This window comes from Loa loa (genome assembly GCF_000183805.2).
Source record: "Loa loa unplaced genomic scaffold supercont3.124, whole genome shotgun sequence".
Lineage (NCBI taxonomy): Eukaryota > Metazoa > Nematoda > Chromadorea > Rhabditida > Onchocercidae > Loa > Loa loa.
In genome coordinates this window covers 165,312-176,865 of record NW_018108304.1, presented here as the reverse complement: position 1 = coordinate 176,865, position 11,554 = coordinate 165,312, and the positions used below count along the sequence as shown (strand labels likewise).

Here is an 11,554-nt window from a genome sequence, read left to right as displayed (position 1 = left end):
TATTAGTTTAAGCGTGTCTTTCAAAAATCCACGAATTCTTCCAATCCCTTATTACATATATGTAGAAATAAATTGCTTTAATATTCAAAGTTATTTGAAAAAACTGATGATAGCTGAAAACTGACAAAGTTATTTCAAAAACTGATAATATTTTTGGTTTCTTCTATTTTTTATTTTTTATTCTTTTTTTTGTCTTAATTCTTTTTTTGTTTGTTGTTTTTTTTGTCCTTTTTTTCTTTTTTTCTGTTTTTTTATTTTCCATTTTTCAATTTTTAATTTTTTTTTTATTTTTATTTTATTTTTATTTTATTTTTTTTTATGATTTACTGACCCGCTTGATGCCTTCGCTGGATAGAGGATGGAGAACTGGAACAGGCAGGGACAGGTTGGGTGCGTGGGGATTGCCAAATGGTATTACTGGCCTGAAACAAAAATTCATTAATTAAAAAGTTGCGAAGTCGACTTTGCAAATTTCTCACCTTATATGGCTATCCGAATTTGGTTCCTTTGTTTAAACAGAATTTACTTCATGAATTTGTTAAAAATTTTTCACCTGGAATGAAGAGCTGGTGGGCACCCTTTTCTCTTCCCACAAGATCGAGTCTGCGTCGCTTTGTCTGTCTTTCGTTGTTCACGGCCGCACATGCCTTCGGGCACCAATCGAGGGCATGAAGCTCCACCGCTGCTGTTTTCTACGCGGCCGTAAATCCGGGTGGCAGCAGGCCACAACGGGACCAAAAACCTGGAATATATATATCATCAATGAGCTTTTGGATGAATCAAATGTACCAACATATTTAGAAACCTGCTTGTGTATCTTCGACGCGTGAATCCGCCAACGCTTCAGTGAATTAAACTGCCTGTTGCAGATACCGCACACTGAAAGTACAAAACTATTATTTGACAAAACTGTCAAAGTAGAAAACTATTTGAAGTGAGTGCAGACTGTCTATCAATCTCAGGATGCAAATTTCGTCACTGTTTTGCTTAATTTCTGTGGTTAAAGTGTGAGGAAACTAAAATAGATTATAAGCACATAATCATTTTCAATGTCATTTTAAAAAAAATAATTATAGATTGCCGATGTTTATATTGCCTTCTCTTTGTACCACCGTGTACGGTTCCGCCTGCGGTACTTCTAACTCCCTTTGGAGTTGTTCTGAAAGATCCTCTAGATCTTCCTGGTGAAATTCCTCCAGGACCGCCGCAGCCAACGTTGTTTGTGTGGCTGGAACCGGAAATCTGATCGTCCTTGATCTTCTGAAATATATTTAAATCTAGCCAGATCTGTTCGTTTTTTGTGATGGACAAACTTAAGACTGCTTTATTTCCTCTTTTTCCTATACATTACAGTAAGACTAACAAGACGATTTCTCGGACTGTTTCTTCCAGTCCCTCAACGCCACTCGTCTCCATTCGTATCACCATCTCCTCAGCTTTATCCTCTTCATCGTTTGACAAAGACCCACTTCAATCCCGATGGCCAATTCTCAGCCTCATCATCATCTTCAGGCAGAGGAGCCCACTCTGTCTCTTCGTTAAATTCCGGCTCCTCCTCTTCCATTTCATTATGGGCATTTCGCCCTTCGAATACCTCCAACCTCCTCTCCCCTCCTTCAAGCGTGTTATGAGCGAGGTTTCGAACTGAAAAGATTTCGTTTTACAGTCTTATCTTAAAATTGAAGCGTTTTCTACAACTCCTAATTGACACTGCAATTAATTAATGATTGCAGAAAAAAGGGGTGAATAAAAAAGAAGAGAAAAAGATGAAGTAATTACCTCGACTGTCTCGCTCACAAATTCCTGGAATGTTTGGAACATTACTGGCTTCTTTTTTAAAAAATCCAAAGGATTTGCAATATCGGGATTTTCCAGATTCGCAAGCATTCTGCAAAATCAACAAATTTATCAAATATTTATAAAGCATAAAAAATTCCTGGCAATTACACTATTAATCAACCATTACAAAAAGCTTATAACGTTATGATTTCATTCCAGTTCACCTAAAATAAAAAAACCATGTATAATATTTCCTTTTTAAGTAACATCCTACAAAAAATATCCCTGCAAATATGCAAATATCATCTTCTGATCATGATAACGAAACGTGACTTTGAGAGATCCAAAAGAGGCTAATAATCTATGTCCGCATTCCTCCGTACAACTTTCTTAATCTCTCACAGTCTTGTTTGGTGATAGAATCGGGAACAGTCCTCGAAATACTTCTGATCTTTTAATAAACCTTAATTTTTGTTGGTTGTTTCAGTGGTAGGCAAGTATATTTCAAAATGGTATTTAAACACTACTAAATTTAAATTTTACACCTAGTAATCTACATAGCTGCAAGCCAGTTCATTTTGGAAAGCATCAGACAATTTCCGCTTTTCGGATCATTTATGTCATATTAATGATAGTTTGTGGAGTATTCCTTGTTTCGGTATCATCAATTATTCAGAAAGATTTAATGAGACTGTCACTAATGCACGAAATTTTACATTCTAATTTACTTCAAATTAGCCACAATAGTGCATGGATACTGCAAATGTTAAGCACCAAATACCTTACATTTTCCTTTCCAATCCAATCTCATTTGCACTCTGGAATGAAAATTCAATAGCTCAATAAATTAATTTAAAAAAGAGAAAGAAAAAAAAGCTGTTGGAAACAGAATGTGCCCATAATGCTCCTTTTCCCCGACAAATTATTTCTTGTGTTTAGCATCATGATATGTAAATATATCACTATAGAGAATGTATTCTTTTGTAGAGAATCTTAATTGCTCTACTTTAATGCTCCCATATTTTATACACTTTGTGGTCAGCACTATATTGTTTTATGTAATTTATGTCTACATTATTTTATGAACGTTACAAAATTTTATTAACGAAACGTAGAATTAAGTTAGAAATTACTAAAATTAAAAATTAAAATTTAAACTTGGAATTTGAGGGGACAATATTTTTTAACAATCGAAATTATTTTGATAAATCCTTAGATCAGTAAATATGATTTCTTTGTTTGATATTGTTGCCTTTTCTTTCCAGTTTTTGCCGAGATTTTTTTTTTCGCATTCTACTCAAAATTACAGATTTTCTCAGCCTGAGCTGGTGGAAATTTTCGGTCAAATATCAAATGTTAGTAACGATGCTATATGGGAATTATTGGGATTAAGACGATTATTTGCTCTATTACTATCTGAATCATCTTACATTTGCGTATCCTTTATTCGTTATTTTTGCCGTGCAATGGACAATTCATGGTTGAAGCTATGGAATTCCAGGTTTGCTTTTTAAATACTTTGATTTTTGTCTTCGAAAATTTTCATTACCTTTCGAAATCCATGTCTCTTAAATCTGAGGCGATAAACATTGTTAACCTAGCAGTATAATTTTACAACCTAGTGCTTGTCGAATGTAACTTAAAAAAGAAAGTTAAACTTTAATCTAAGCATGTCTATAGTTCTCAGCATTGATCAGTGTTTAATTTAGATCCTTTTCCTTGCATTACCAATTTGTTTGACGGTGTTTTCATTCCTGGAAGATCCTCAAATTTTGTGTCAGTAGGATGAATACGCTTGCATTGGAGTTGTTTGATGATTAGTAAATATACCAAAATTTGTTCTCTTCGTGGTGGCATGCCTCACATTACAACTTTACTTTATAAATGTAATTTTCATGGTTTATGAGAAATCATCTGTGACCTTTCTTTCCTATTATTTATAAGTTACTTAAAGTATCTTTTTTAGTACTTGAGGATTGCCGATGGGAATGGAAATGAATATTTTGAAATGGATCGAGTTATTGAACAAAGAGTTTTTAAACAGGTTAGCATTTTATATGCAATAGCAGTATGTAAACTAATTTTACTGTTGAAAACTGCTATAATTTTAAAATAAGAAAAATGTCACAGTTTGACATCTTGTAATATGTTTCAAAGCTGCAAGGAATTGCAAATTCAAAAACAGTGAAATTCACTGCATGCATGCATGCAGTGAATGCCGCGAACTAAAAAAGAGTTACTTAGTATTCCTAGTAATTTATTGTCCATGTGCTTGCTCTTGGTCGATTACTCACTAAAGAGTTATTATAAATAAGGCTTGGACCCTTAAATTGTTGACAATAACTCAATGACCACGTGATCAACGTTTTAAACGTCGTAACACACTGCGTGTTTTGCAGCAGTTCATCCGTTTTAAATATATTCTTCGTCCTACAATGCGTCCTATATGTGAAAAGAATAAGAATGCATTAAATGCATCGATATGTTTTGGAAAGCTCCAAAAAGATCAACTTATATTATATATATTATAGATAACTTGTATCAACATTGTTAGAATGCAGGATTTTTTATTTTATTATACAGGTATTTTGAAATTATGATCAAGTTTGTTCCTTCTAATGATTTAATTCAAGAGGGATTGTTGGTAGATTCATGGAAACCAGATAAAGGAATAATTGAATTAGTAGTCATAAACAATTGCTTGTCAAGGTAATCATTTAAAGAATGTTTCAATAATTTCCGTGTATATCGCAGTTTTAGAACTTTCATTATGTTGAAGAAATTTCAGTCACTTAAAAGTCGATATGTCTTTGGATTTTGTTGTTATTGGTCACCAATTTATGGGGAAACAAATCATATGAACCAAAAGGGACTTGAATATTAGATTGAAAAATTCAAAAGTTGTGATCAATACTAATATTTATCCGGTGTTTAACAAAATGTATGGTTTAGTGGTGAATACATTGCGGGACCGTTTGAACAACACGTTTGAATAACAACAGCAACTATCAAGAAAAAATGACAGAAGGTTGGTGAAATGTTTATTTACTCATTTACGAAAAAGTTTTCACGAAATTTTTAAAATATGTTTTAAAATTTTCGAAATTTTATTGAAGCTTTTTTTTGAAATGAATAAATTGTATTAATTCAAGATAGTTATTTATCTTGAATTAGTAATTTACTCATTTCGGTTCAACTTTTTCTGGTATATGTAATGGTTCCATCGTTTTATGTGAAATGTGACAAGATTGTGACAAATGTTATTGTTTAAGCAATAATTTTTATTTGAAGCAATCTTTTTATAAACATCAATAATTGCTGCTTCAATGGCTTCATCATCAGTGGAACATACGAACTTCTTGCTTTTCTGCACAGCCATTACATTCGTCCTCTCATAGTTCGCGAAGTTTGGATAAGAAAATAAATGCCATGTCTATTAGTAAGTTTTCTTTTTTTTTTTTTTGTTGTTATTTTTGCCTAATTTATCCGAAATAAGATACAACATTAAAGTTGTAGTCATTCACGAATGCATATATTTTAGATCCATTATTAGGGTCCATAAAGTGTTACAGTTGACTGGAATGCAGTCATTATCACATAGCTATTGAATATCGTAGCATTGTTAAAATTAAACATTTTACTCGTTCCACTGCACTTATATCAATTCAAGACCAGTATTATGTACAGTAATATTTGGGAATAATTTTTTTGCTAAGAAAGAGGTGCTATAAGTAATTTAACTTTCAAATAACTCGAAGAAATTTTCAGTTTTTACTCAACAAATGTCAAATGTGGGATTAGTCAGGTTATTAAATCAGCTATGGATCACGTGCTCAAGAGTTTACAGCCATTTATCATTAGACAATCGTCCATTTCGTTTCCTGATAAACGAATTACTTATTTGAATATGTGAAATTTGGAAAGTCGTTGCAAGTTAATTCTTCCTTTTACGCTCCCATCCATAGAGAATAATTATTTATCATTGAATTTGATGAATATTGGTGTAGCATGAAATGCAGATAGTTTGTGCGAAATTTTTTTTTTTTACCGGTCATATCTTATTGAAAATTTTTCTTTATTCTTATGGATATTTTTTTTTTTGTTTATGACTACCACCCAACAAAGCATTTTTCTTATCCGTAATGATAAGTTGATATTCAGTGAAGGTATTATTACAATTGTAGAACTCATATAAACTACCGAAAAATTATCATTAGTCACGGAGGGTTTAGCATTTCTGTTTCTTCTTCATTAAAGAGTCCGTATTTCTCTATAAAAATTGACAAAAAACAAGCACTTACTTTTTCGATTCTTTCCTATTTAATCATTATGTAATTTTTTTTTTTTCTAGACATTATTCCGATCAGCAGTTGAGAACAACGACGATGCAACGGTTGATCCCTTTGAATCTTCTCGTGAATCATATACGGGTTAGACCTCCTGCTCTTCAGCGTCTACTGTTAATGGAAATATCATAACAAACTATTATAACGAATATTATAAGGAACTATTATAACAAACAATACTACTCATTAGTGGTACCTAAAATCATTTTTAGGAAACCATTTAGCGAAACAAAATTAGCCACCAGATAAACAATACTGATCAATTATAGCTAAGAAAACGTTGAACTGCTTTACAAAATGGATTACATTTTATTGTTAAATTATTTTTAATATTAAATTCGAAGTATTCAAGATTTAACATCCTGCCCTAACCTATTATTATAAGTGGATAGACAGATAATATATGTGTGTGGTTAAATTTTTTTCACCAAAAATTTTTTCATTTCGAAAAAAAAACGAATAATGTATGCCAGAATAGCAATATGGGTAAATATTTCGTGTGAATGCATGCTGGTGTCAAGAAAATTAATAAACGTGAAACACGCCCAAGCATTAATCACGTAAATGACAGTCTGGTCTGCTTTAATCAACTTTACGTTATACTGATCAAAACAGATGAATGTACTGCCAATTAAGCTATCGTTTTTTCTTATTTTTTATGATCGCTACTTCTACAAATATTGCAATCATAATTATTCTGGTAAAATTAGAGTTTGAGTGAATTTTAATCAATAATTATAATGAATATGAAAAACAAGATCTCGCTCATAAATCTCGGAATCTTCGGAGCATTGCCGCTCCTTTTTGAGGAAATCCAACAAACTTGCGATTTCAGGGTTTTTTGGATTCGCAAACATTTTGCAAAACCACCAAATTTATCAAATATAAAATACAAAAAGAGCGTGATAGTTACACTCGAAAAAATATTATTCATCGATTACAAAAAGTTTATAATGTTATAATTTCATTCCAGTCCATCCAAAATTAATTTTTGTATTAGTGTATGATATTTCCTTTCTAAGGAACATTTTCGAGGTGGATAGCGAATCTGTTTGACCCCAACTGGACGTAGCCAAGTATGAATCCGGCAACATAACAATTCTGAATCAGCCCAAGTTGATAGCAGGCCCTGCTTTATAAAAGTGAGGATTGATACAAAAATTCAAACTCCCTCTTAATCGGATATTCTAAGAACAAAACTGTTACCACTATGAAACCTGTCTTCAATTTTTAGGTTATAGTGGCAGTTTTACTGCTTGAATTGAACAAGCCCGAGCAACCTCGGAATGCGCAATTAATCACAAACAATGGACTTGAGCACTTGTAAGAAATTATTTTTTTAAAGGTGAAGTTTCAGTGATGGAAACAAAAAAACAAGCCACACATTTTAAAGATTTCAGCAACAACGTACTCTAAGTTCCAACTGGTAGCAAGATTGTCCTATCCGGCAAGACTATTTAGCAATCCATTCAACAAGGCTGTTTAGTAACGGCTGAAAATCCACTGGATATGATGGTTCTATTCAGGGATCAACCTGAATATGATGTGTCGAACTAGTTTATTATAACTCGGTCGTTTGACTTGATCATTTAATTTCCTCAGCATTCATCACATTCCTAGAAGAAGAATTAAGCGTTTTCCTCCAGATTAGATGATTTATCCTTATGTTCATGATAGCGGACATCGAGTGAGAGATATCTTCAATTATTAACTTCTCGTACTTTCCACGGTATATTCGCAATCTGTAGACTTTGCATCAAACCTAGATGAATCATATCTTCCTACCGGAAGCAAATGACAGTGGGAGATATGCAAGCTTGAACAACCTCACAGCATCGTCGAGTTACAGGCCAACCTGAACTGCATCACCTAATCCACTACCATTCCCCATCACAAACCAGCTCAAACCAACTTCTGGAATCTCGATGTGCAATTTTGAGCATTAAAGTGGTTTGGAAATTAAGTGGTGCAAAATATTGGACGGAAGTATTTTTGCATTGCTTTGGCTTATTTGTGTATTTGTGGTTGATTGGGTTGTATGTCACGTGAGTGATTCTTGTGAGACTTCCACACGTGTCTTTTTTCGTCTGACACGTAGACAGTACGTGATTTGGTGAAGGGTGTATTTCGAATCTTTCACACGGAACTAGACGGTTTGATCTTACAAAAGAAACCATTTCTTTAGTAATAGAAAAGAAGTAAACTTGCTATTAACTTTCCATAAATCTCGGCCAATAGTCCAATCTTTGACAGCATGATATATCGAAAGTCTCTTTTTGATTAATACAATAGGACAAAGTCAGCAGTATCCAATGTGTAGCAACAACAAAATTGAGATTAATAATGCGAGATCACAATAACATGCTGGGCACTGTATCTTTTCTTTGGAAAGAAACCATGAAAAGACACAGTCATCCCATTCATTCGCATATTAGTTGCTTTTTTCTTACTCTTACGTTCGACGACAAGTGGATGACATATTTGTCACTTTATATTATCGCTATGTAGGCATGTATTAGCGTATAAGAAGTGGTGGTTGTTCAAAATGTTAAATTGGATAATAATCAATTTCAATCAGAAAGTCAAGTGTTAAAGGATAAAATATTGGATGAATTCAACGTCAGAAGCACTCACTCCACAGGGGGAGCTACTCCGGATATGTCGACGAGTTACCGAGGGACAACTAGCTCCAGATGCTGCCTGTAACATTATTCGAACGCATATGGTATGATTGCTTCCAGTATATTTAGGTGTTTTGTAATTCTCTTTTCTATTTCGATATTTAAATATCATTATTGTTTACATCAGATTGTACAAGTATTGTCACATGGTTGCTCTGTATGAAGATTATCGTGCAACCAATATTACTCTTTGATGTTACATTTATAATACCACAAGCTGTCAACTTGATGACTGCGAATTTAGTTGACTGTGACAGATTTGGATGAAAATAATATTCAGTTCAGTACTTCTTATTTGCAGAAAACGATTGACAACATTCCTAGTTTGCTAGTGGATGTTTTGGCAATTGTGGATCTGGAATTGAGTACCGAGAAGAATGAAGAATTTCGAAAACGTTTCTTGGAATTCATATCACATTTATCTGACCGGGCAAGTAAAACCTACATCATTTCCGCATAATACCAAATAATTCTATATTAAGTTGAATAACTTAAAAAGGTTATAATGTTAGAATTATGTCATCAAATAGCGCGGTAATTTTGGCTAAAATTCATCATCTGATATCATTAACGACCTCTTTTTTTCGCTTCATTTTTCAATCTTGAAAATCCTTTTCAGGTTACACTTCATTTCATTTCAGTGGGTGAGCGAAATATTGTTATAAATTTGCAGATTGTTGCTGATGATGTACTGAAATGTGAGTTGGATATATTGGGTGCCAACGAGCAGGCGACACGATCACGAGTTGTGAAAACAAAAACTAGGCTTTTGTTAGTATTTTAAAATTGTTTTGCCATTATTTTTCAAACTTTTTTTTAATTTTGTTTTTTACTTGGGGTGATATAATCAAAAATGGTCCTGTTTTACTTTCCATTTCAATGTTCTTTGCGGTTCAGTCTTCACAAGCATTGAGGAGGAATACCACTATAAGACAGTCATAATCCATTTACAAGAAGAAAACTTATGTACATGTTGGTATTTTTTCAGTTTCAAGCAGGTGAAATTCAACTTACTACGTGAGGAAAGCGAAGGTTATGCGAAGTTAATAACGGAGCTTCTTGATAATCCTTCTCTCACTGTATCAAAAGCCTTAAATCGACTTTATCACTTAATTGGTATTGATTTGATTTTCTTTTTTTTCTTTTGCCTATGCACGGCCAAACCAAAGAACCAAATTTTTATCAACTGTGAAAGATTTGAGTTTTATTTGGTTTTTTACTCATTTCAGGACAGTTTAACTTGGATCCTAACCGAGTAATTGATATCATTCTTGAATGTTTTGAATCTGCACTGCAGCGACGCAAATTTTTTGTCGATTTGTTAATCGAGTTCAAAGCGAGTGGTGATGATATATGCAGCATTCTAGGATTCAAATTTACTTTTTACCAGGTTCTATTCTCATCCTTCACATTCTTTTCACATGTCTTTCATCATGTTGTTTCACTTGCCAGTAAAGTGCGAAAGGTTTAAAGTCGAATCAGAAACTGGATGACTCCATTAAATTAAGATTTTTATATACTTGGATTTTCAGCGTTCCGGTAGTACTCCTGCATCACTTTACAGAGTAGCAGCAGCTTTATGCGATGAAAGAGTTATCGATTTGTTGTCACTGTGCACATTTGTAGGTATTTTACAATTCTGAAAGATTAGCACTTTCCTCATAGTCGTCTAGTTGGCTATTACCTGAAGGGATCTCAAATCCGTTTTGTTGAAATGTGTTTCGTTGCATTATAATCCTTACTGCATTGTTGTAATATGAGCGCTTTCCACTAAAACATACGTTTTAGTTATCTCCGAAACTGGAAGATTTGATGAACGATCATAAAAGTCGTGTTGAGCGAGACGGAAAACGAGCTAAAAAAAGTGAAACCATCTACACAGGTATGGTATCAGTAGACTCACGAATTTCTTCGGCGACGGCGGCTGGATATATGGACGATAATACTACCATTGCGGGCGTATCGTTTGCTTCCGTATTGGCCGTGCAGAATGCAGATGATGTAAAACCAGTCGATGAAAAAGACAGTGATGTTTGTATTATTTTTCAAGTTTTTTGTCTATGGGACCATTTTCTGTTTGTGAAAGTAGATTTCAAATATTTGAAGTTAGTTGGCAAAGTATATCACCTGATATACTGCATAAGCTTCTTGAAAGCAGCTAAAAAAGCAGCAAGCTATGGAACTATTAATACAGTTCGTCTACAAAAATTGTTGTTTTACTCTGTACTTCACCAAGAATATTGAAATTTAGGATGCTGTACTTGCAAAAAATCAGAAGCTTGGCTTAACGTTTGCATTGCTAGAAGGAGGTGCTTGGCAGTTTGCAAAACAAATGCTCGATAGATTCCCCGAATTCTATGCTGTCAATGCCTCGTATCTTTTATTTATTTTTATCAATTTCTTTAGGCTGTTTACACTTGTTCTTGTTTTTGTATGAAGCAATTACCTGTTTGTATCTGGTTTTTTTTAACTGCTTTTTGCATTTAATTATCTTTTTTCTGTTGGCTTATCGAGATGAAAAGCAGATTTAACTTGTCTCATTTCTATTCAGATACGGTGCAGCTTCAAAAAATTCTGTTTCTCACCTTTATATCGTTACAGTTTGATTTTTACTCATAATAATTTCCTATTTCAGACGTTCTATAGCCCTCTCTATTGCGGATCTGTTGGAACGGTCCACTGATGATTTTTACCAAGAGTTCGTTATCTTCAATTTTGGATTATATATATATATATATATATATATAT

The 11,554-nt window shown here is 33.4% G+C and overlaps 3 protein-coding genes across 3 annotated transcripts in view; 1 reads left to right on the top strand and 2 right to left on the bottom strand.

The window, feature by feature from the left end:
- Nucleotides 1–316: 316 nt before the first annotated feature.
- LOAG_17758 (hypothetical protein) lies at nt 317–1,887 on the bottom strand (the record flags this gene model as incomplete). The annotated part of the gene is made up of 5 exons (XM_020450418.1): nt 317–422; nt 554–742; nt 1,120–1,260; nt 1,470–1,594; nt 1,780–1,887. The coding sequence occupies 5 exons, from the start codon at nt 1,885–1,887 to the stop codon at nt 317–319; spliced, it is 669 nt and encodes a 222-aa protein (XP_020305912.1).
- Nucleotides 1,888–3,462: 1,575 nt separating this feature from the next.
- Nucleotides 3,463–3,636, bottom strand: LOAG_17757 (hypothetical protein; the record flags this gene model as incomplete). Its single annotated transcript, XM_020450417.1, has 1 exon — nt 3,463–3,636. The coding sequence occupies one exon, from the start codon at nt 3,634–3,636 to the stop codon at nt 3,463–3,465; it is 174 nt and encodes a 57-aa protein (XP_020305911.1).
- Nucleotides 3,637–8,733: 5,097 nt separating this feature from the next.
- Nucleotides 8,734–11,554, top strand: part of LOAG_17756 (tho complex subunit protein 2) — a gene marked incomplete at its 5' end in the record, with an annotated part of 10,596 nt that continues 7,775 nt past the window's right edge. The window contains 9 exons of the mRNA XM_020450416.1: nt 8,734–8,850; nt 9,108–9,236; nt 9,480–9,577; nt 9,795–9,922; nt 10,036–10,196; nt 10,339–10,428; nt 10,595–10,837; nt 11,058–11,179; nt 11,442–11,504. Coding sequence (XP_020305910.1) covers nt 8,734–8,850; nt 9,108–9,236; nt 9,480–9,577; nt 9,795–9,922; nt 10,036–10,196; nt 10,339–10,428; nt 10,595–10,837; nt 11,058–11,179; nt 11,442–11,504 — 1,151 coding nt within the window. The remainder of the gene's footprint in view (nt 8,851–9,107; nt 9,237–9,479; nt 9,578–9,794; nt 9,923–10,035; nt 10,197–10,338; nt 10,429–10,594; nt 10,838–11,057; nt 11,180–11,441; nt 11,505–11,554) is intronic.